General features: G+C 42.0%; 1 protein-coding gene across 6 annotated transcripts in view; it reads left to right on the top strand.

Annotated features, from left to right (window-relative positions):
• Window positions 1-26,311, top strand: part of LOC126199369 (uncharacterized) — a 329,457-nt gene that overhangs the window by 234,241 nt on the left and 68,905 nt on the right. For 4 of the 6 annotated variants that reach the window (XM_049936271.1, XM_049936269.1, XM_049936266.1 and 1 more), the window contains one exon: window positions 13,911-14,307. In XM_049936271.1, the coding sequence (XP_049792228.1) occupies window positions 13,911-14,307 (397 nt within the window). The remainder of the gene's footprint in view (window positions 1-13,910; window positions 14,308-26,311) is intronic. The other 2 variants (XM_049936270.1, XM_049936272.1) reach the window with 1 other exon arrangement.

Raw genomic sequence — 26,311 nt, 5'->3', positions numbered from 1 at the left:
TCTCTATTTTTTATTTGTAAGCGGCGGTAGCGCGCACAAAAGCAGGCCATGCCGCGAGCGGCGACAGGCCGTAAACACGCACAATCAGAATGCGACAAACAATGCATGACACAGTACAGTAATGCATTTTCAGCTTAGAGTGACGTAAACACCTATAACAAAGAAAACGGCGCTTATCATATCAAAGAAAAATAAGCAATCAATTCAAACCAGACGAAGCACGTGAAAAGGAAGGGTACCCGTATAAATACGGACGGAGCGCCTGACGCATAGCAATGTCTACCTGGTAAAGCTTAACTGCTAAGCTTACGACTCGAACCAAACTACTGCAGCTGTATCGTCATTCATTCGACCTAAATTGTCTCTCATATCACAATTAGACGAACTTTGTTTCGATTTGGAGGTGGGACCTAAAACCTTTCTCTCCCCTTGAATTTCGAGTCTCAAATTTCAGGTGCGGCTTAGATTCGGGAAAATTTTTTTTCCTTGATTTCGAGTCTCATTTTTCAGGTGCGGCTTAGATTCGAGTGCGGCTTAGATTCGAGTAAATACGGTACTGTATGTGTTCTGGCCAGAGGCAGTTCATTCTGCACTCTTGTATGTGCAAGTGCTGAATAAACCTTCGTTAAGTGAAGTTATTGTTCGTCATTCATCTAATTACACCTTCTTCTACTTGACATTATTCTGGTGGAGGCACCGGGTGTTGGAACTTGTGATAGAGCACATTATAGATGACACAGTGGTTCCCATCAGGCCATGACAGACGCCATTTATGTGGCGAGAAACCCGAGTTCGAGCCATATTCAACAGATCGCAATCTATCGGAGACAGAAGAAGAAGAGGACGTTACAATGACAGCAACTGTGTGTCACCACATGAGACATCCTTCCAGGTTCTCTGGTGACAATGGCCAAGATCCAAACAAGTGGCTGAAGGTATATGAGCGTACAGCCAAATTTAACAAATGGGATGACACCGTGTGTTTGGCTAACGTATTTTTCTACTTGGAGGGCACTGCCAAGCAATGGTACGAGAACAACGAGGAGTAGTTCACAAGCTGGTAAGTATTCCAGCTGGAACTGCGCAAGTATTTCGGCGACACACAATGACAGAAGTGCAAGGCTGAAGATAAATTAAAGTGCAGGGCACAGCGTCCAGGAGAAACTACAGCATCCTGCATTCAAGATGTCTTGGAGCTGTGTAAAATAGTGGATACTAGAATGAAGGAGGAAGACAAGGTTGCACATCTCATGAAGGGTGTTGCTGAGAACATGTATTAAGCCCTACTCCTGAAGGAAGTTTCGACAGCAGACGACTTCATAAAATTGTGCCAGTATATCGAGACAATGCATCAAAAAAGGATTACACGCAAGAAGTTTGAACGGCTTCCAAATGTCGTATCGATGCCTGTGATGGAGGAAGCAACTGATTTCACAAGTGTTCTTTGTCAGATAGTGAGAGAGGAAGTTCAGAAGGCACTTGGATTGCATGGCGAGCTAAAAACCGAGATGCTTGAAGAGGTCATAAGGGAGGAAGTGGAACAGACATTGAACCGAATCTCTCGTCCTTCATTTCCCTTTAAAATGGTGAAAAAGTCAAGACCCAGGCAGAGTTACATTCCTACAATGCTGCATGAGGAACCTGTTTGGGCACCAAGGAAGACTTACGTGTGAAGGACCCAGGATAACCAACCAGTATGTTTCCACTGCGGACAACCTGGACATGTGGTGCGCTATTGTCGAGAAAGGTGGCGAATATTTGATGACGTCCATGCCAGAAGACAGCAGACTGATCTTAGCCGACATCAACTCCAACACGACGAAGCTGAACAAGGAGTTGTGGGTGCAGGACAACGTAGGTCACCATCGGCGCAAGTTAGCCGCTTGGAGAGGTCGCTCTCCAACATGCTGATCAAGGTCTCCGTTGCTGTTTAGAAGCTCCAGCTGATCACCTAGCCGCCACAACCTGGAAAACTGAAGGGTACTACCTTCCTTGGAGGTGAGGCCGCCGAAGAGAAAAATCCTCCGCCATCAATCACTACAAAAATGATAGGAAACTAAGTCGATATCCTTATGGATCGCCGACCAGCCCAAGCTCGTGTGGACTCTGGAGCATCATATTCAGTCATTTCGGAGCAGTACCGTCACCAGTTGCAGAAAACCATATTCAATGACAGCAAAACGTCTCTGCTGAAAGTGGCTAATGGGAAATATTTCAAACCTACAGGAAGATGTACCATTTGTTTGAGTATAAGTGGCCATACACAGCCCTTAGAATTCATCGTCTTACAAGAGTATAGTCATGACGTCATTCTCAGATGGGACTTTTTGGAATTCTCAGACAATTATAGATTGTGGTCGCTCGAAAATTATGCTAGACGAGATGAGATACTGTGGACAGGAAGATGAGCATCCGAGTGTGTGGAGACTGTGTGCGCTGGATGAAGTGATTATTTCTGCAGTCGGCGCTAGAAAGGTAACTGTCACGTGTCATGCCATGCATCAACCCATGGATCTTGTAGTGGAATTTAAGAGAAGCATACCATGGAAGAATAACTTGGTCATCCCAGCCTTTGTCACCTTGTTTAAGAATGGATTCAGTGAATTGTGGGTAGTTAACTGTCACCGAGAACCACAGATCCTTCCAAGACACATGTGCATAGCAAATGCTGAGCCATTAAGTGAAGATCAGCTGAGCATCATAGAAACTTCCCACGCCGAGTCTGTGGGCAAAATTAGCACTACCACTACGAGACATAGTCTTCTAGCTTGACTATCACGAGATCTCACTAAGGAACAACAGAAGAAGCTACTTGCCATTCTTCAAGAGTTCTCTGAATTCTTCAATCCACAGGTGAAGAGAAAAGTAGACAAATTGACGGTGAAGGATCGGATTAGCACTGGAGACCGCCAACCAATAAGCCAGAGAGCATACCATGTGTCAGCAATGGAACGTCGAATAATTCACGATGAGGTGGAGAGAATGATGAAGAATGACATCATTCAGCCTTCGCATAGCCCATGCTCATCACCTGTGGTCCTCGTCAGGAAGAAGAATAGCAGTTGGTGCTTTTGTGTTGATTACAGGAAGCTTAATAAGGTAACTAAAAAGGACATTTACCCTCTTCCACATATTGACAATACACTAGATTGTCTGAAGGGGGCTAAGTTTTTCTCAACCATGGACATGTACTCAGGATACTGACAGATCGAAGTAGATGAGGCTGATAATGAGAAAACTGCATTCATCACCCCTGAGGGCCTGTATGAGTTTAAGGTAATGCCGTTTGGTTTGTGTAATGCACCAGCAACTTTTGAACTGATGATGGATAATCTTCTACATCACCTGAAGTGGACGATGTGTCTTGTTATTTAGAAGACATTATAGTGTTCTCAGAGACATTTGATGAACAGATGAAAAGACTGAGGGCCGTTCTCAAGTGTCTCCAACAAGGTGGACGAAACTTAATCCAAGAAAGTGTCTCTTTGAAGCAAATGAAATCAAAATACTTGGACACCATGTGTCAAACGAAGGTGTGCGGACAGACCCAGAAAAGGTGAGATCTGTAAAGGAATTTCATATTCCTAAAAGTATTAGAGATTTGAGAAGCTTCTTCGGATTACTTCCTTATTGCCGTCGTTTTATCAAAGACTTTTGTATCAAAGCCAGGCCACTCCAAGAGTTGTTAAAAGCTGATGCTAAATTTATCTGGGGTGATGCTCAACAAAATTCTTTCTATTTGCTGCGAAAAGCTCTGACGACTGACCCTGTATTTGGTGTGTATGATGAGAGAGCACCTACAGAGCTACACGCAGATACCAGTGGGTATGGGATCAGTGTTGTTCTGGTGCAAATTTCAGATGGAAAAGAGAAGGTTATAGCCCATGCTTCTAGGACACTTACAAAAGCCGAGAGAAACTACTGAACTACAGAAAGAGAATGTCCAGCTGTGATCTGGGCCATGTGCAAATTTCGACAGTATCTCTATGGAAGGCCTTCACAGTTGTTACAGACCATCATTCACTTTGTTGGCTGACAGGTCTTAAGGATCCAACGTGACGACTAGCCAGGTGGGCACTACGTCTTCGAGAGTGACATTACCATGTGTACAGAAGTGGAAGAAAACGCCAAGATGCCGACTGTCTCTCAAGAAACCTTGTGCAAGACCATAAAGACTTCGATGAAGATAGTGACTGTCTCACTGCACTCCAGGATCTCTCTGCTAAGCAGGAGGAGGACACCAAGATATCTCAAATTATGCTTGCCTTAGATTGGTCAGAGGACATGAAAAGACAATTTAAGGTAGTTAATGGATTACTTTGCAAGAAAAACTTTGATCCATTTGGAAAGAGCTGGCTACCAGTGATTCCTAAACATATGCACTTAGATGTTCTCCAGTAATTCCATGAGACACCCGAGGACAGACATTTAGAATTTATGAAGACATGCGATAGAATCCGCAAGAGATTTTTCTGGCCAGGGCTATTTAGGAGTGTCCATCACTATGTGTTGCACTGTCAAGAGTGCCAGAGGAGAAAGGCAGGTCCTCAGAAACCACCTGGCCAACTCATACCAATTGCACCAGCCGAAACGTCTTTCCAGCGAGTTGGGATTGACCTCCTCGGACGGTTTCCAACGTGTGCTAGTGGCAATAGATGGATTATTGTTTGCACTGATTCTGACACACTATGCCATTACAAAAGCTGTGAAAACAGCCGCAGCATCTGAGGTAGACAAATTTATCATGAAAGACATTGTATTAAAACACGGTGCCCCAAGGTCGCTAAATTCCGAATTGAGGGAAAGTTTTTCAATCGAATCTTATGACGGAGATAAACCGTTGGTGCAACATTACTCATCACATGAAGACTGTCTGCCATCCGCAAACTAACGGGCTTACTGAACACCTTAATAAAACATTGGGCGACATGCTATCAATGTTCGTCAATGTTGAGCACAGCAACTGGGATGAGGTGCTACCTTTCGTGACGTTTGCCTACAACACCGCCAAACAAGACACCACCAGGTTTACGCCATTTTTCCTGGTGCTTGGGCATGAAGCGCTACAATGATGGACACTGTGTTTCCGTTACATCCTGATGATGTGGACGATAACTACATCGGCCAGGTGTTAACCAGAGCTGAGGAAGCTTGGCAGTTAGCTCAACTCCACATGCTGCAGGCTTAAGAAAACGATCGCTGGAGGTATGATGCAAGCCACCGCCCTGTTGTCTACCAGCTTGGTGACCTCATCTGGATCTTCACTCCTGTTTGGAAGATTAGTCGCTCTGAGAAGCTCCTCAGGCGCTGCTTTCGACCTTATAAGGTTGTAAGACAGTTGTCTGATGCTACTTATGTAGTTGAAGATTTCGACCCCGACACTAGACGACGAAAGACCAGAGATTGTGGCCGGTTACTGTGCCCCCACTGAGAGAATCTCTACTCTCGTAGACCAACACCTTCAACCTATTACCCAGAACCTATCCTCCTATATGAAAGATACCAACCATTTCCGTGACCGACTCTCCACAGTTCCTTTCCCTTTACCACACGTTGCCCTGCTCGTCACTATTGATGCCACCTCCCTGTACACTAACATTCCGAATGCCCATGATCTTACTGCTATCGAACACTACCTTTCAAGACGCCCTATGGATTCCAAACCGACAACCTCCTTCCTAGTTTCCGTGACCAACTATACCCTCACCCACAATTACTTCCTCTTTGAAGGCATTACTTACAAACAAATCCGCGGTACAGCTATGGGCACCCGCATGGCACCATCCTATGCTAACCTATTCATGGACCATCTAGAGGAATCCTTCCTAAAAACCCAGAATCCTAAACCCGTCACCTGGTTCAGATTCACTGATGACATCTTTGCTATCTGGATTGAAGGTGAGGATACCTTATTCACATTCCTCCAGAACGTCAACAACTTCTCCCCCGTTTGCTTCACCTGGTCCTACTCAACCCAACATGCCACCTTTCTAGATGTTGACCTCCACCACAGAGATGGCTACATCAGTACCTCAGTCCATATCAAACCTACTAACCACTAGCAATACCTCCAATTTGACAGCTGCCACCCGTTTCATACCAAGAAGTCCCTTCAGTACAGCCTAGCCACCCATGGTCATTGCATCTGCAGTGAAAAGCAGTCCCTCTCTAAATATACTGAGGGTCTCACTGAAGCCTTCTTGACCATAATTATCCTCCCATCCTTGTACAAAAACAAATCCCCCGTGCCTTATCTTTCCAGTCTCCCACCACCTCCCAAAGTCCCACAGTCCGGCCACAGAGGAGCATTCCCCTTGTAACTCAGTACCACCTGGGACTGGAGCAACTGAATTACATTCTCTGCCAGGGTTTCGATTACCTCTCATCGTGCCCTGAAATGAGAAATGTCCTACTCACTATCCTTCCCACCCCTCCTACCGTGGTATTCCGCCGTCCACCGAACCTACACAATATACTTGTCCATCCATACACAACCCCTGCTCTCAATCCCTTACATCATGGCTCATACCGCTGTATTAGACCTAGATGCAAGACCTGTCCCATACATCCTCCTACCACCACCTACTCCAGTCCGGTCACTAACATCACCTATCCCATCAAAGGCAGGGCTACCTGTGAAACCAGTCATGTGATTTACAAGCTAAGCTGCAACCACTGTGCTGCATTCTATGTAGGCATGACAACCAACAAGCTGTCTGTCCACATGAATGGCCACCGACAAACTGTGGCCAAAAAACAAGTGGACCACCCTGTAGCTGAACACATTGTGAAACATGATAACCCTCATCTCAATGACTGCTTCACAGCCTGTGCCATATGGATACTTCCCACCAACACCAGCTCCTATGGATCCTTCCCACCAACACCAGCTCCTGAATTGCGCAGGTGGGAACTTTCCCTGCAATACATCCAACATTCCCGTAACCCTCCTGGCCTCAACCTTCGTTAGTCACTGTCCTTGCCCATCCATCCCCTACCCTGTTCCCATTCCAGCACTACACAGCCATCATTTCACCACCACAAGCAGTCTTTTAATTTATTTTTATTTTTATTTCTCTGCTTTCTGCTACCCACCCCTCCCCCTTCTGCACCTTCTCTCCTACCTTCTGTCTAAACTGCAACACTTCACTGTCTGCCACTCCCACCATACTATCCCTCCCCCTCCCCGACCAAGCGTCCTCCTTACCCCCACCCAGTCGCCACTCCCATCATGCAATGATGCTGCTGCTGGCAGTGTAGTTTCAGCTCTCTGAGACTGCAGACGTGTGCGCAAGTTGCGCTTTGTGTGTGTGTGTGTATATACTGCTGACAAAGGCCTTAATGGCCGAAAGGTATGATTGTGTGAATCTTTTTATTGTGCCTATCGCGACTCAGCATCTCCGCTATGTGGTGAGTAGCAACTTTCCTTCTTTCGTATTGTTACATTCCGTCCTGGACTTTCCATTGGTTGAATTTATTGCAAGATTTGTTCTGCCAGTTGGCACTGAAATAGCTTTCATCAGTTGTTGCTGTCATTGTGGAACAAGTGAATAAAATGTGATACTATAATAAAGTTAAGCCAATATCATTTGGGGACAAGAGATTCATGCCATTTTTAGCTTTAAACTGGTACACTGAGATGAACAGAACTGCTGTTTTGTGGAAAAATTCAGTCACCTTTCTGCCACAGAATGAGTGATCACTTTTTTAATTAGCAAACGCAGAAAAAAAAATGTTAACAGGAGCGTCCAGCTCAAGCAAGAATGGGCATTTCTTATGTGCACTGTTACACAATATTATCAGGTGTTTTTTTATGTGCGCTGTTGTGTGCTAATATCAGTACCTTCAAATAGCAAATTTGGTTTATGATATGATATGATGTGGTTGAACGACCTCTGAAAACACTATTACCCTGAAATACCACAACAACAACAACAAAAATTATGATTAAAAATAATGAGCTGCTTTTGGGCATGGTGGCAAAGTCATTTTCCGTTGGCTGTATTGTTGTTTCATTTTGTGGCCGTAACTGTAGCACCAAGATTTATCACCAATAATGATCTTGGAAAACAAATTGTTGAACAGTTGGAAACTTATTATTTTAAAGGCTAGCATGTTGTCACACAAGTCTTTATTTGATGGCCAGTCAGCACTTGAGGCTGAAATTTGATAGGTACACAAAACTTTCTTGAGCAATGACAGAGCAGTACTATACTTGAAAGGATTTGATCAACACACCATTATTGAGAAAAACATGTACTACACAAGCTCCACTTACGGCAGCATTATTTTGGGTATCCCTTTGTATAACCTTCCACCAAGAATTGAAAGTCATTGATGAAAAGCACAGCCTCTGCTTTTGAGTGGTTTATCCATATTAGTTTCTTTATATGTGGTTACAGAGTAAAATGCTGTGTTGGCATGTCAATTAATGCAACGAATGGTGTACATTGAAAACAGCGCATTTGTCAGGTATTTCCTTTACTAATATGTTCATTTGCATGCCTTATAATACATGTGTAGGAGTAGAAGCAATATGAACATTGATTAACTGCAAATAAGGCAATAAAAGCTTGTGATTTCATAGTGTTATAAAAATTTTACAACAGTGATACAACTTGTGAAAAATATATAAAATTGGTTTGATTCTGTGATGTAACAGTTCTGCTGACATAGAGCTTGCATTCTTAACAATTTATAAAGATTAGATACTGCAGCTATGAAACCTGCCTTGTTAGAATATTTGTAAGAACTTCAAATGTAATAACGGTTAAGCAGTGCCCAAAATAGTAAAACCACTCCATTTTGTAAATAAGAGTGTGTTGCTCTCAAGTAATAATAGCAGATAGCTGCATGGGTCGTTGGTATTTGGAATATTTACACTTGAATACTGGATGCAAAACTTAAATGTTTGCAATGGTAACTTTATGTAGAGGCAGTGAACACGTGAGAGTTTCCATGATGCAGTAGATAAATTCAGTGGGTGAAGGTAGATCGACACTGTTCTGTTTTACACTAGCTGAGTACCTGACATTGCTTAGGTATGTATTTATTCCAACTCTATTAGCCCGTCTCCTCCTTTCACTCTGTATGTCTATCTCTTGTGCCCTCCTATCTGTCTATCTGTTCCATCATCCTCTCTGCCCATCTCCTAGTGCCCCCTCTCTCAGTCCACCTTCAACACTCCACTCTCTCTGTGTCCTCGTGCTCCTTCCTCTCTTTGTGTCCTCCTCTCTCTGTGTCTTCCTCCTCTCTCTGTGACCTCCTGTTCCTCCCTCTGTGTTCTCCTGCTCGTCTCTCTCTGTGTTCTCCTGCTCGTCTCTCTCTGTGTTCTCCTGCTCATCTCTCTCTGTGTTCTCCTGCTCGTCTCTCTCTGTGTTCTCCTGCTCGTCTCTCTCTGTGTTCTCCTGCTCATCTCTCTCTGTGTTCTCCTGCTCGTCTCTCTCTGTCCACCTGTCCCTCTCTCTGTCCATTTGCGTCTCCGCACTCTCTCTGTCCATCCGCTCCTAGTCTAGGCGTCAAAACTCCAAGCAAACCTCCATCAAGGATATGTGTGAAGAGGATACAACAATGGTTGAATAGAAAGATAGCAGACTGGGTGAGAAAGAAATAGACAGTGGCATTTGGAGAGGGGGAGGATGAGACAGAGACAAAAGGCAGTGGGACAGAGAGACAATGAAAGTGGCAGAGGAGGAAAGAGTGATAGGGAAAGTGAGCGAAAGAGGTGAATACAGTGACGGTGGGGAGAGACAGACAGGAGAAAGTGCCAATGGGAGGAAAAGGTGACACTGTTGACAGGGGCAGCGAGAGGGAGATGCTGTGTACGAAAGCTTCAATATAAAGAGGTTATGTGTAAACACATGTAGAATGTTGTGCGTTAAAAGAGCGCGAATATGTTCGCAAGCCGAAATTTTTGGCGATTAAGGCAGAATGAGGATTGGGCCAGCCAATTCCCTGATTCTCCCACTTTTTTGTCAGTCTTTTAAGGGGGAGTGTAATCACCTTTTTTATGCTCAGACCCAGACAGGAGCATTTGTCAGCTGGTGCAAATATATAGAGTCAGAACCAATATTCTAATTAATATTTCACTCTTCAAAATGAAATCCAACATTGTCTCCCAAAAATAAAATTAAAAAAGAATGAAAAATAAATAAAAATTTAATGCACATGGAAGCAGTGTAACGTTAGCAACCATATAATTTTGTGTTGAATCATATATACTTATTGTGCTACCTGCAAGCAAACTATGTGCCAAAAAATGTCTTCAAGCATGCTGATAAATTTAAAACATTGTAGACTGAGCTCTCGTAGTTCATCATTGTATTGAGAAACTTACCCCAGATTTGAAAATGCCATAGAATAAATGTCACACATTATTGGAAGATAATGCTGAATATGTGAGAATATGTACCAAGTAAATCTAATCTAATCTAATCTAATGCCAATGACGCCTTGTACAAGATAGCATAGGATAGCTGTTTGGTCTTTTGTGCCTGACTGAGCTTTAGTGTGCAATATTTCATCGATTAATTGTTTTACCCTTTTAACAACACATCATACATGTACTGTTAGTTTGTTTTGTCTCGTTTTTAGAAATATTATTGTACTAGTGACCTGTCACTGCTTTGCATGGGTAGCATTAAGCATTTAAGGCCAGGCTAATTCCCCAGCATGATGGTTGTTCTGTTCGTGGGTCAATGTGTAGAATAATGATCGAAAATCAGAGAACAACAGTAGGTAACTGAATATATAAATTAAGATTTAAGCAGCATGTGCCAATTGCCGGTGTTTAGCTGCACCGAAAGGTATGAGCTAACAATGAAAGCCATACTTTGAAGGTCCTGTGCCTCCATGCGGCTCATTTCTCACCAAGGTGGTCACACCTGTCCACTATGAGTGTCAAAATCACTACAGTAGTTCTTGAGTATAGCCTTCACAGACAGACAGAAAAAGTTGGGGACTGAAATTTATCATAGCTCAGCCAATTAGCTCCAAATATTTGTAAATTATGAATCAATATATGTACAGTGATTAAAAAAGAAATGCAGCACCAGGGAGTTGTGCGACATAAACAAAGTTGGAAGGTGTGTTTCTACATCTGAAAATGACGTCTGTTCAAATTTCGTGCCCGTCGCATGAGAGTGGCACTAATAGTGCCAGTTTGAGGGTGCAAATCAGTTTTGGTTGAAATGTCCATTGTAATGGTCATTGGCATTAGTTACCTTTGAGATTAGACATGGTGAGTTGACGTCAGTCAAGAATGCCTTTAAGGTGACAAAGATGCTGTTATTAACACCTCACTGAGTTGGAACAAGCTTGTATAATACAGCTTCAAGAAGCTGGGTGTTCTTTCTGTGATATTACAGGCAGACTTGGCAGGAATGTAGCCACTGTACGCGATTGCTGGCAGCGGTGGTCATGGGAATGTACAGTCCCAAGGAGATCAAGCCCGTGATGGTCATGTGGCACGACCAGAGGGAAGACCATTGTGTTTGGTGTATGGCTCTGGCACATCATACTGCATCTGCAGGAGCAATTTGAGAAGCAGTAGACTTCACAATGACACAGCAAAATGTTACAAATCAATTATTTCAAGAACAGCTCTGAGCCAGATGCCATGTAGCATGCATTCCACTGTCCCAAAACTATTGCCATCTACAACTTCAGTGGTGTCAAGCGAGAGTAGGGTGAAAGACTGTTGTGTTTTCCAATGAAAGCTGGTTCTGCCTCGGAGCTGGTTCTACCTCGGTGCCAGTGGAAGCCTTGTGTTGCTTAGGAGGAGGCCAGTTGAGGGCCTACAACCAACCTGTCTGTGTGCTACAAACATTGGACCTGCACGTGCAGTTATGGTCTGGGCTATGATTTCGTATGACAGGAGGAGCAGTCTTGTGGTTACCCCATGCACCCTGAATGCAAATTTATCAGTCAGTCAGGTGGTTCGAGCTGTTTTGCTGCCATTCGTGATGAGCATTCCAGGGGGTGTTTTCCAGCAGGATAACACTTGCCCACATACTGCTGTTGAAACCCAACTTGCTTTATAGACTGACGCCATATTACCTTGGCCTGTCTTCAATCGAGCACATGTTGTACATTATCAGACAACAACTCCAGTGTCATCCTCAAGCAGCATTAACCATCACTGTATTGACTGACCGAGCGCTATTGATTGACCGAGCGCAGCAGGCATGAAATTCTATACCACATACTGACGTCGAGCATCTGTACAACACAATGATGCATACATGCAGGCTTGCATTCAACATTCTGGTGGTTATACCAGTTATTAATTTACCAGATTGTTCACGTTTGCAATGGCTTATCTCGTGTTTACATTAACCTGTGATCTTGCAATGTTAATCACTTAAATATATTACCTAGACAGATGTATTCCCGAAATTTCATTACTCTACATACATTACTTTTTGGTGTTGTGATTCTCTCTCTCTCTCTCTCTCTCTCTCTCTCTAATCAAAATCCCTACAGTAGTTCCTGAGATTTGCCTTCATATATTGACAGAAAAACCTGGTGGGGGTCCTTAATTTATAACATCTATAGAAGGAGAATATATTTATAGATTCTGGTTAAAATAATATTCTGTGGCTCAATGTCCTAGTACAAGTCTTTCAGTGGGATGTCACTTCAATGACTTGCATCTCCCTAGCCAGATATTCAACCAGGAAAATGTGATCTAGAGTTTAATATGGAATCTGAACCACATTTCGCTTCTGATGACCACGTCATTGAGAGGTGAATGGTAAGTTAAAAGAGTGAAAAATCCTTCGTGCGACTGGATCCCATGTCCCTTCGGCTTTCGGGCACACGTTTTACCAACTCTGCTCAAGCTTCGCGGCTGTCTGGAGTTGTTGTGGCTGAACTGCTAGATGGCAATGTCACAGTTTTCACAGTAATGGCTGTCTTGATTCATCATAGCTCAGCCATTTTCTATGGAATATTTATAAATGATATACATGAATCTTCCTCGTGAATCAGTGTATCTATTATTGATATCTGGATCCGAATCTCTAAAACATTTCCTGAAATTAGCCGCATGCATAGACAGAAGCAAGCATTGAAATTCAGTTTATGTATCTGGAGATTGTTGGTTTCATTCTGTCCTCCAACTTGTATGAGGTTTTAACTTTGCTTTTGTATCTAATGACACTAGTACAGCAGTTGCAGCAAATAGTCTGTAGACTGAAAATGGTCGATAAATAAGTATTACTTTAGCAGCAGCTAATGCTGGCCTTTGCAAGATTACATTCTTTTAATTTATGAAAGCTGTGTAGCACAATCAGCAGGAAAAAGGTAGCAGCTATTGAGTGCTAGGATGAAAACAGAACCAGGTATAAGCTCAATACCCAGTTTTTCATTATGGAAAATGGGGTGCAGTTGCACAGAATGCATACAGCTCAGTTGTTGTTGCTGTTAAGCACCCAAATCTGAGAGCAGCAGTCGTGGCATGTCCACAGAGAAAAATATTTTAATAAATGGGCATATTAGCAGTTTTTGCATGTGTAATGGAGTGAATATATGTGTATAAATGAGGGTGGGTAGGATGAGTGCTTAAATGGAGATCTTATGGTACAATTAATCAAGTTTTGAAATATTTTAATCATATTTCTTGTGAACATTTTAATAAGTGCACAAATAACTATAATGTTGGGTACTCTAAACCCACAATAATCATAATCATCATCAACAACAACAATGAACAACAACAACAACAGCATTAATTTTTTAGTTAGATATCATACGTGTGCCTTCATTAGTACTCAGTGAAGGGGACACATTCCTGTTTTATGTCTTCAATTTACAGCTTGAAAAAATATATTTTCTTTAATAAATTCAGACCCTGTTATGTCCTGCACATCTAACCATGTGTGCTCTCATTTCTTTTGTTTCTTGCACAGGCCATTCTTCAACAGCATCATCAGATGCAGCAGCAGCAGCAGCATCATCAGCAGCTCCAGCAGCCACCTCTCCAGGACCAGCAGGAAGCAGCACTCCAGCATGTGCCACCTCAGCAGATGTCCATTCATCTGCAGCAGCCGGTTTGTAACTCTCTTCAACCTGTTATGCAGGCCGTGCTGCAACAGCAGCTCCATCATCAACAGCAGCAGCAGCAGCAACAGCAACAACACCAACAACAACAGCAACAACAGCAGCAGCAGCAACAACCATCACAGCAGCATCAGTTGTTGCAGCAGCCCCCGCAGGTTCTGCTTCAGCCTCCACCGGGCCAACCCCAAGGGCTTGTGGCACAGAATGGACAAGTTCTGATGCTGCCCCAACAGCAACATCTGCAAGGTCAGAAAAAAGTGCCTCTGTAGTAATTTGGTGTTGAAGTTTGTATTAATCAATATCTTTTTAAGTTTTGCTTTATACTTTTTTTTAAAAAATTATTTGAAGTTATGCTTTTGTTATGTTGTTACTTCACTTACGGACTCTTTCACTGTTCACAGCTAAAAACTTTTAAATTCTAAACCCCATCCATCCTCCATGAAACCACAAACCCAAAGACCCAAGAACATGTAGTTGCTCTTAAGAATTTTTTCTATCATTTGACCTCTGTAGGTGATTTGTACGTGTGAAAAATGCCAAACGGCACTATGGTATGGAGTTTACGTTAAAACAATAGGTCCCCCACTTATTAGCTAGGTAAGTTTGTTCAAATGTCAGAGGAAGAAAGGACATAACACTATCTGTAAGACTCTGGCCGATAACACACTGGGGTATTCAAACCTCTCTTCGAGCTGAAGACAGCTTTACTATTACCTAGCCTAGTGCGTTAGTGAAGAACCACTCTCTCTTTAATGATCAGGGCATTACAACGTGGTGTGGACTTCATGAGGCGCTGAAAGCTTTGAGAAGTCTCCCTGAACCATGACTGCTCATCTAACATACACTACTTGCAAAGACTGATTGGAGACAAGTCCAAGGCACACACATTTTGCTTAGTGGCATCCAGTATACACCAAATATTATTTACACTAGGTTTTCCTGTGTGGATGCAACATATAGGCATGCATTTGTATAGTGTGGTTCTCAGACAGTTTTGACACAACTTGGCAATGATGAGGCAGTGAATATCTTTCCTGAAGATACACAAAGCCTGTGGGTTGTTGCAGATTAACAAATGGATGTACATAATTTTGCAGTAGGTTTATGAACCTGACAGTGGTGTTAGATGACAGCAGCTTTGTCAGCGGCACCATTTCGTATCACAACACCCCTCAAACAGTGATATCTCCAGAACTGCCCTTAAAAACTCCTAGTGACTCACTTTTTTGATTGTTGTCACATCTTGTCTCTGAGATAGTTTTCCTTATTTTTAATTTTCTTACTGCCATTCAGTTTTATAATATATTATGTACTGAACATAGAGACCCAAAAAAATCACCCTCAACCTACATGGACACCCCTTCACTTTGATGGTAGTTGTTGTAGTACATGGGAAGAAGTAGATCATTTTTTAGAACTTGTGGACATTTTGAATACAAAAACCGTTTGACATTGTGTGAATCTATAATGACATTGTGTGGATCTATAACGAAGTGCTGAAATGCACATTGTGCTTAATTGTATCATTTGATTTGCTTAGTTTACACACATATCTCGAGAATATTGTGATACGATTATCTTTCACTGCTCCTATGTACATTTTGTCATTAGCAACTGTTGTGTATATCTGTAGCTATATGGAAGTGGGCAGCTTGTATGCTAGCTATAGACTCTCCACAAGGCAATATTTCTAAATCAAAATCACAAGGCAATACACAAGAAACAGTTAGTAATCATTTATTGTAATAAGATGCATCAACATATACTCAGATTTGGCTTTCAGAGAAGACGTGGGACAGATGTAAAGTTCTTCACTAAGCTAACCTAACACGGTAGATGATTTCTAACTAATATAATTGAAGTTTGGTACAGACCACAGTTCAGGGAATTGAAACTGAGCCTCTGAATAGGTAAACATTTTGACTATCACTTTGACAAATGATCATCTCTCGGCAGAAACTGTCGAACAACTAGAAGTAGTTGTCACAGTAGATAACTTGTTGGCAGTTGTAGAACTGAAGAACTGCTGAGTGATACTTCCAGAAACTGGTGATAATTGGCCAAATGTCTGCTTGCAGTTGATTAAATCATGTGCTCAGCATATGAATGTCATCCTTTGAACTATTTTGTGGATGCATCAGATAGTTCTGGTTTACAGTGCTCTTTGTGGTGACAGACATAACTATTGGGGGATTAATGGTCTATTTGATTGTCTTGTGCAGAAGCACAAAACAGTTCCTGGTATGAGTGCCATCTAGAAGGCAACTGACCATACTATTTGTGTCACTCCGTTGTTTTGCCTGGTGCCGCTGGCAAAGACACAGCAAAAGATATACATAAAGCACATGAATTTATTAGAGTACAACAATGCTTTTCCATTCTTCTGTAAATTAAGCTGTGTGTGACATTGTTGGGGTGAGACTTAGTGTAGTGGTGGTCATAAAATGGTAAGTGGATCCTTCTGTCGCCTACCAGACTCATCTCCTGATGTAAGTGAAAACATTAGAGAAAACCGCAGTTCACTTGTGTAACCAAAAACCTTAGAGAACATCTCGGTTCACTTTTACTTAAGTTGCCCAACCATACTATAATCATCAGTGGAGATTTTAATCATCCAACAATCAATTAGGAAAATTACAGTTTTGTTATTTGTGTACGTGACAGGACATCCTGTGAAACATTACTAAATGTCTTCTCGGAAAACCACTTAGAACATGTAGTTTTGAACCCCACTCATGATGGAAATACACTGAAGCACCAAAGAAACTAGTATAGGCATGCATATTCAAATACAGAGACATGTAAACAGGCAGAATACGTACTGCAGTCGACAACACCTATATAAGACAAGTGTCTGGTGCAGTTGTTAGATTGGTTAATGCTGCTACAATGGCAGATTATCAAGATTTAAGTGAGTCTGAATGTGGTGGTATAGCCGGCACCTGAGCGATGGCACACATCCCTGAGGTAGTGATGAAGTGAAGATTTTCTCATATGACCATTTCACAAGTGTACCGTGAATGCCAGGAATGCGGTAAAACATCAAATCTCTGACATGGCTGCGAACGGAAAAAGATCCTGCAAGAACGGGATCAACGACAACTGAAGACAGCTGTGCCATCAGTGTGTGTCAGCATGCAAACCATTCAATGAAACATCGTTGATATGGGCTTTCGGAGCCTAACGTGTACTCGTGTACTGCACAACACAAAGCTTTACTCCATGCCAGGGCCTGTCAATGATGATATTGGACTGTTCATGACTGGAAACATGTTGCCTCGTCGTACGAGTCTTGTTTCAAATTGTATCGAGCGGATGGACGTGTATGGTTAAGGAGACGGGTAAGGAGACAACCTCATGAATCCATGGACCTTAAATGTAAGCAGGAGTGTTCAAGCTGGTGGAGGCTCTGTAATGGTGTGGAACGTGTGCAGTTTGAGTGATATGGGACCCGTGATATGTGTAGGTACGACTCCAATAGGTGACACTTACAGAAGCATCCTGTCTGATCACCTGCATTGTTCATTGTGACAGACTTGGGCAGTTCCAACAGGATAATGCGACACCCCACATGTCCAGAATTGCTACAGAGTGGCTCCAGGAACACATGTCTGAGTTTAAACATTTCCACTGGCTACCAAACTTCCCAGACATGGACATTATTGAGCATATCTGAGATGCCTTGCAACACGCTGTTCAGAAGAGATCTTCCACCCTTTGTACTCTTATGGATTTATGGACAGCCCTCCAGCACTACTTCAGATATTAGTCAAGTCCTTTCCACGTCGTCTTGCGGCACTTCGGCGTGCTCACGGGAGCCCTACATGATATTAGGCAGGTGTACCAGTTTCTTTGGCTCTTCAGTGTATATTGGATGTAATGGCAACAAATAGACTGACCTCTTTGAGTATGTCCACATCAAAACTGCTGTCAGTGACCATGACACGGTGTGGCAACAGTGATTACCAAAATACAAAGGGCAACTAAAATAAATGGAAAGACACATGCGTTCAGGTGTAACCACCTCATTACACTCTGGATTTCTATAATCTGTCATGAAAGAATAATTTGCTATGATTGGGGTTGTTAGGGATGATACTGAAACTGAAGGAGGTATGAATTCTAAGGTGTTTTTTTTTTTATTTTTTAAAAATTTTTTAAATTGAGCAACAGTTTTTTGTTGTCTGACTGAGTTTCCATTTCTACTCTTAAATGTAGTCTTTCAGTGACTGTACTAGCTGCTCTATGAGTGGCTCGTAGCAATAGTCGCAGGTTTTTATCTTAGGTTCTAGCCAGAGTTGACCACAACTCCTGATGGTATGTGCTCCCATCACCTGAAAATACAGTCAGATGAAAATAATGTTGATTTTTGTGTCTGCGAGTGATTTAACAGTATCGAATTGATGGGTAGAAAGATGACAAGGCAGGTTGACAGGGAAACGTAATCATGAAGTTTAGCAGTGAAGTTTAATTATTTCAATATACCAAGAAACTACATGTAGGTTGAAGCATAATTAACCCTTTCCACTCCAATTTCGAGTGGCTTTCGACAATGTGAATTTTGTTCTCCGCTCCAATGTCGAGCCTCATTCGACACATTTTTCGCAGCTCTCACATGCTTAATTCTCGATTCTGACACTACTAGGCATCAGTGGTGCTTAGTGCTGCCATGTAGGGGAACCTGTGTTAACTCGTTGTCAAACTGTTGCAGTTGTGTTGAAAGGAATCTTACAAGTATTATGTTCAAGTTCATACTTGTGCATTGTCTTGATTCCTCATTTTCAGTTCTTTTTGAGGAAGAGATTTTACAGCTTTTAGAGGAATCCCTGACAATGATACTATGAGTGATTTTGATGATGAGGATGGTTCATTTCAAAACAATCCTAGTGAAGATGACGATGAAAACAGTGAAAACGTACATTTTTCAAGTAATTCAGCAGGAGATTTGTGGCAAATGTGGAGCGAAAATGACTGACTTTACAGATTTTCCTTTTGATGATTCAGAGTAGGGTTTTATCACTGAAACTGGAAATTTTCCATCATCCCCAGTTGGTTTCTTTCAGTTAATTTTTATAGACAACCTATTTCAACTGGTTGCAGACCAAATGAGCAGGTATGCTACAGCAAGAATATGTGAAGTGACACCACTTCCACAACATTCTGTGTGGTGGGACTGGAGAAATGTTACCAAGGAAGAAATGAAATGCTTCCATGGTGTGCTGCTGAATATGGCATTACAGAAGTGTAAGAACTTGCAGGACTTTTAAAAGAGAATGGTTACAATCATCCGACTTCTTTTCAGACTGTTTTGCTAACAGACAATTTATGCAAATTTTCTGGGTACTTCATGTTTCTAATCCCAAGAGTGCTACACTTGTCAACACTCAGGTTCAGTCAAGTCTTAAGTAAAGTGGGAAATGTATTGCATTACTTGTCTCACAAGTTTCTTGAAATTTGTCATCCACATAGGTATTTAGCTGCTGATGAATCTACAGTATCATTCAAGAGTCGTATTTTATTCAAAATGTACAATCCCCTAAACCCAACAAAATGGGGGCTCAGAGTAGTACAACAACAGTCATTGATTCATATAGACTTGAATTTTTCCGAAAGAATAGTTCTTCAGTTGCAGGCTAATATCTGAAATGCTACAGGTCAATCAGGGTATCATTTGTACACTGACCATTTTTATACAGGTGTTGCATTAACTGATGAACTGTTGAAACAGAATGTGCGTCTCACAGGAACGATCCAGGCCAATTGCAAAAACCTTTCAGCTGCAAATAAGAAAGGAGTTCTTCGTAGATGAAGAAGCATAAAGTAAAATGCCTCCGCAATGACAAAATGCTGGTTCTGGCATGGCAAGATAAACAAACTGTTATCACACTTTCTACAAAAGCAAATAACTCTGTGTCACTTATAGAAAAGAGAAACAGAAAGGGGAGGGAAGAAATAATGAAATCAAATGTGATTATTGATTATACTTCGAAGATGGACAGAACTGATCGATCTGATGAGCATTTTATTTCCATTTATGATTTTCTAATGAAAAGTCTAAGTGATGGTGAAAACTGCATTTCTGGTGGGTGGAGGTAGTACAGGGTTATTACAAATGATTGAAGCGATTTCACAGCTCTACAATAACTTTATTATTTGAGATATTTTCACAATGCTTTGCACACACATACAAAAACTCAAAAAGTTTTTTTAGGCATTCACAAATGTTCGATATGTGCCCCTTTAGTGATTCAGCAGACATCAAGCCGATAATCAAGTTCCTCCCACACTCGGCGCAGCATGTCCCCATCAATGAGTTCGAAAGCATCGTTGATGCGAGCTCGCAGTTCTGGCACGTTTCTTGGTAGAGGAGGTTTAAACACTGAATCTTTCACATAACCCCACAGAAAGAAGTCGCATGGGGTTAAGTCGGGAGAGCGTGCAGGCCATGACATGAATTGCTGATCATGATCTCCACCACAACCGATCCATCGGTTTTCCAATCTCCTGTTTAAGAAATGCCGAACATCGTGATGGAAGTGCGGTGGAGCACCATCCTGTTGAAAGATGAAGTCGGCGCTGTCGGTCTCCAGTTGTGGCATGAGCCAATTTTCCAGCATGTCCAGATACACATGTCCTGTAACGTTTTTTTCGCAGAAGAAAACGGGGCCGTAAACTTTAAACCGTGAGATTGCACACAACACGTTAACTTTTGGTGAATTGCGAATTTGCTGCACGAATGCGTGAGGATTCTCTACCGCCCGGATTCTTACATTGTGTCTGTTCACTTCACCATTAAGAAAAAATGTTGCTTCATCAGTGAAAACAAGTTTCGCACTGAACGCATCCTCTTCCATGAGCTGTTGCAACCGTGCCGAAAATTCAAAGCATTTGACTTTGTCATCGGGTGTCAGGGCTTGTAGCAATTGTAAACGGTAATGCTTCTGCTTTAGCCTTTTCCGTAAGGTTTTCCAAACCGTCGGCTGTGGTACGTTTAGCTCCCTGCTTGCTTTATTCATCGACTTCCGCGGGCTACGCGTGAAACTTGCCCGCATGCGTTCAACCGTTTCTTCGCTCACTGCAGGCCGACACGTTGATTTCCCCTTACAGAGGCATCCAGAAGCTTTAAACTGCGGATACCATCGCCGAATGGAGTTAGCAGTTGATGGATCTTTGTTGAACTTCGTCCTGAAGTGTCGTTGCACTGTTATGACTGACTGATGTGAGTGCAATTCAAGCACGACATACGCTTTCTCGGCTCCTGTCGCCATTTTGTCTCACTGCGCTCTCGAGTGCTCTGGCGGCAGAAACCTGAAGTGCGGCTTCAGCCGAACAAAACTTTATGAGTTTTTCTACGTATCTGTAGTGTGTCGTGACCATATGTCAATGAATGGAGCTACAGTGAATTTATGAAATCACTTCAATCATTTGTAATAGCCCTGTACTTGTAAACAGCTATTTGCTATACAAGAATCACTGCGAGAAAAACAACTTGTAAAAAAACTATCTCACAAAGTATTCTGTAAAAGTGTTATAAGAGACTTGGTTGGTGAAGAAAGAAATCCAGGGCAGAAACGGGTCGTCGTTTAACTTCCGATGACGAGAAACACTTGAATGGACTGTTGCACAGTATCAACTAGCTTCCTGGTAACAAGCGTAAGGATTGTGCAGTGTGTTCAGACAAAAAAAGGAAAGGTGACGGGTGTGAAACTGTGTATTACCGCAAAACATGCACACGAAACCCAGCATTCCACCCTGACGAGTGTTTTAAAAAATAGCATACGTTGAAAATTTTTGTACTGTAATGTTTTAGAAATATATTTGGATGAAAGCACATTCTTTGTTTTAATGTATACCGTACTTGTTGGTCCGTGGTGTTATTGTTTCCACAAAGAGACCACACAATTCTCTGTGGCCAGCTTGCTCCCAGGTGGAATTGATTTAAATAAGAGTGTGCGTAGCCGCCTTGTGTCCACCTTATGGAGTGCAAAGGGTTAAGTGTAAATGTCACAGAGTTGGTAAAAAAAGGACAATCAAAACAGTTCATTTTGGGAAACTTTTCAGTCCTATTCCCTATTCCCATTCCTACCTTTCACTCTTATCTTTGGGCATTGATTTATTGGATGTTCAAGATTGGCAATGGCTCAGAACTTAGAATGGCTCAGAACTTAGTGCAGACTTCAGTGTAAGATGCTTTTGTAATTTTCATATTGAAACTATGTCTTGAAATTGAGCAGTAAATCCAGAGAGATTCTGATCATACGTATACTACACCAGTGGCAAGGAGCAATAGTATCTTCACTACATGTGAGCAGTGTTAATGTTACTGATGACAGTGCCATTGATGCCGAGTACTAAATATGGTTCTCTAATCTCCTCCACCAAAGAAGATGGAGCTCAAGTTGATTCCATGTTTCTAGATTTCTAGAAGGCATTTTACACTGTTCTTCAAACACAGCCTCTGATCAAATTTCATTCCTATGGAATGTCATTTCAGTCGTATGACTGGAACCAAAGTGATATTTAGGGTTCTCGAAAGAAATGTTATAGGTGTGCAGCTGTTCTTAGTCTATTTAAATTACTTAGGAGACAATCTGAGCAGCCCTCTTGGATTGTTTACTGTTTATGCTTTTGTTTATGTCTTGTAAGGTCATCGGAAGGTCAGAATGGATAAGATATCTGTATGGTGAAAAAGGTGGCAGTTGACTCTAAACAAAAAAAGTGTGAAATCCTCCACATGAGTACTAAAAAAAAGTTCTGTTAAATTTAGGTTACATGATAAATCGTGCAAATTTAAAGGTTGCAGATTCATTTAAGTACTGAGGGATTACAATTGTGAACAGCATAAATTGGAACCATCCCGTAGAAAATGTTGTGGAGGGAGGAAAGCAGTGACTGTGCTTTATTGGCAGAACACTTGGATAATGCAAAAAATCTACTAAAAGGCTGCCTACACTAAACTTTGTTGGTCCTCTACTGGAATATTGCCGTACAGTATGGAATTCTTAGCAGGTAGGAGCAATGGACGGCACAGAAAAAATTCAAAGAAAGGCAGCTCATTTTATGTTATTGCAAAATAAGGGAGAGTGTGTCATACACATATAAGTGAGTTGGGGTGGCATTCATTTGGGAAATAATATTGATATTGTGGAGGAAAGAAAAAAGACTTGCTTCTTTGGTAACTGACACAATAACATTGCATTAGACAATGAGTCATATTGTTGTTGTTGTTGTGGTCTTCAGTCCTGAGACTGGTTTGATGCAGCTCTCCATGCTACTCTATCCTGTGCAAGCTTCTTCATCTCCCAGTACCCACTGCAACCTACATCCTTCTGAATCTGCTTAGTGTATTGATCTCTTGGTCTCCCTCTACGATTTTTACCCTCCACGCTGCCCTCCAATGCTAAATTTGTGATCCCTTGATGCCTCAAAACATGTCCTACCAACCGATCCCTTCTTCTAGTCAAGTTGTGCCACAAACTTCTCTTCTCCCCAATCCTATTCAATACCTCCTCATTAGTTACGTGATCTACCCACCTTATCTTCAGCATTCTTCTGTAGCACCACATTTCGAAAGCTTCTATTCTCTTCTTGTCCAAACTGGTTATCGTCCATGTTTCACTTCCATACATGGCTACACTCCATACAAATACTTTCAGAAACGACTTCCTGACACTTAAATCTATACTCGATGTTAACAAATTTCTCTTCTTCAGAAACGATTTCCTTGCCATTGCCAGTCTACATTTTATATCCTCTCTACTTCGACCATCATCAGTTATTTTACTCCCTAAATAGCAAAACTCCTTTACTACTTTAAGTGTCTCATTTCCTAATCTAATCCCCTCAGCATCACCCGATTTAATTTGACTACATTCCATTATCCTCGTTTTGCTTTTGTTGATGTTCATCTTATAGCCTCCTTTCAAGACACTGTCCATTCCGTTCAACTGCTCTTCCAAGTCCTTTGCTGTCTCTGACAGAATTACAATGTCATCGGCGAACCTCAAAGTTTTTACTTCTTCTCCATGAATTTTAATAGCTACTCCGAATTTTTCTTTTGTTTCCTTTACTGCTTGCTCAATATACAGATTGAATAACATCGGGGAGAGGCTACAACCCTGTCTCACTCCTTTCCCAACCACTGCTTCCCTTTCATGCCCCTCGACTCTTATAACTGCCATCTGGTTTCTGTACAAATTGTAAATAGCCTTTCGCTCCCTGTATTTTACCCGTGCCACCTTCAGAATTTGAAAGAGAGTATTCCAGTTAACGTTGTCAAAAGCTTTCTCTACGTCTACAAATGCTTATAATGGTGGCTCTGTGATGTGGAAAGAAATGAAAGATATACATTTTATTGAAATGCAGGTGAAAGATGTACATTTTATTGAAATGCAAGAGCATAGTATCATATTATGGCACTTCATAACTTTAAATCAGAGGCATAATGTAAATATTATGAGAAGATTAAATTTCTACTCACCGTATACAGGAAACATTGAATCACAGGCAGACACAATGAGATGACTGCTGTACATTTAAGCTTTCAGCCAAAAGACCTTCTTCTGAAGTAGACAACAAACACACAAGCACAGCTCACACAACTCTCACACCTACCACTGTCTCCTGCCGCCGTGGCCGTACTGCGGACTGCAACTGTACTCCTCTTGTGACTCACTACCACCCAAGACTAAGACTGGAGCAACTGAACCACCTTTTCCACCAGGCTTTTGACTTCCTGCCCTGGAATGAATAATATCCTGCTCATTATTCTTTGCACCATTTCCACGGTGGTTTCCATTGTCCACTGAAACTACACAATATCCTTTCCATCCCTCTCACAACCCTGCTCCCAACCCCTTGCCTCATGGCTCATATCCCTAAAAGATATCTATGTGCAAGACCTGTCACATACATCCTCCCACCATCACTTACTCCAGCACTGCACAGGCATCGCCTATCCCATCAAAGGCAAGGCTACCTGTGAAAACAGCTATGAGATGTACCAACTAAGCTGCTACCACTGTCATGCTTTCTATGTGAGCATGACAACTAACAAGCTGTCTGTCCCCATGAATGGACACCAACAATATGTAGCCGAGAGGGAGCTGGAGAGCATCTAGTTGTTGAATATGCTACCCAACACAATGTGCTCCACTTCAGCGATGGCTCCACAGCCTGTGTGATCTGGATCCTTCCTACCAACACCAGCTTCTGAATTGCACAGATGGAAACTCTGCCTACAGTACATTTTACATTCCTGTAATCCCCTCTTGGCCTCAGCCTTCATCAATCCCTGTTCTCCACATACCTATCCCCTTTCCTTCTTCCACTCCAGTACTATACAGCATTCTATTCCACCAACACACCCGCTAGTCCCCCCCCCCCCTCCCCCCTCAAAACCTCCCAGCTGCACCTTGTAGCCCTACTCTGACCTCACTATGTTCCTCCACGTTCCCACAAGCAACACTACACCTTCACTCACCCTACCGTGTATCCCTCAACCTCCCTGCCCCATGCTTCCTCCTTAACACCTCATCCACACCAGATTGATGCCCTCATTAGGCACAGTTGTAGTCTGCAGTTTAGCCAAAGTGGCTAGGGGCATTAGTCGTATGTATGTGCATTGTGCTTTTGTGAATATGTGTGTGTGTGTGTGTGTGTGTGTGTGTGTGTGTGTGTGTGTCTTCTACTTCAGACGAAGGCCTTTTGGCCAAAATCTTAAATGCACAGCAGGTTTTATAGTGCCTGTCTGCAACTTACTGTCTCCGCTATATGATGAAAAGCAATCTACCCTTTTCACAATTTTTTTGCTATTCCATCTTGCACTTCCCATTGCATAATATGAATACCAATATAAATTGAAGTGTTAAGAAATCTTTTATGAAAATATTTATGTGGATTGTAGCCTTGCAAGGAGCTGAAACGTGTACGTTAAAGAGTACAAATCAAAACAGAATAGAGGCTTTTTGGAAAAAGAGGGGTGAACGCATCCAAAACTGTGAATTTGGTAATGGAGGGCTAAAAATTATAGAGCAAGTACATGACACCATAATTTTAACTGCATTAACAAATTTATTCATTGCAAAGTTCAGTTATTATAGACAGTGACCGGATAATCTACGATGAAAAACTATCGGTGGATAGAACCAGATCAGCACCAACATTTACCTGTCAACAGTTCAGAGGCAAAGTTAATTGTTTTATTTTAGGCTACAGTTCACATTTATACAGACAAGTCACAGTTCACATT

The sequence above is a fragment of the Schistocerca nitens genome, chromosome 8 (assembly GCF_023898315.1).
Source record: "Schistocerca nitens isolate TAMUIC-IGC-003100 chromosome 8, iqSchNite1.1, whole genome shotgun sequence".
NCBI lineage: Eukaryota > Metazoa > Arthropoda > Insecta > Orthoptera > Acrididae > Schistocerca > Schistocerca nitens.
Note: the sequence above shows the minus strand (reverse complement) of the source record. Positions and strands in the feature narration are given on the sequence as shown.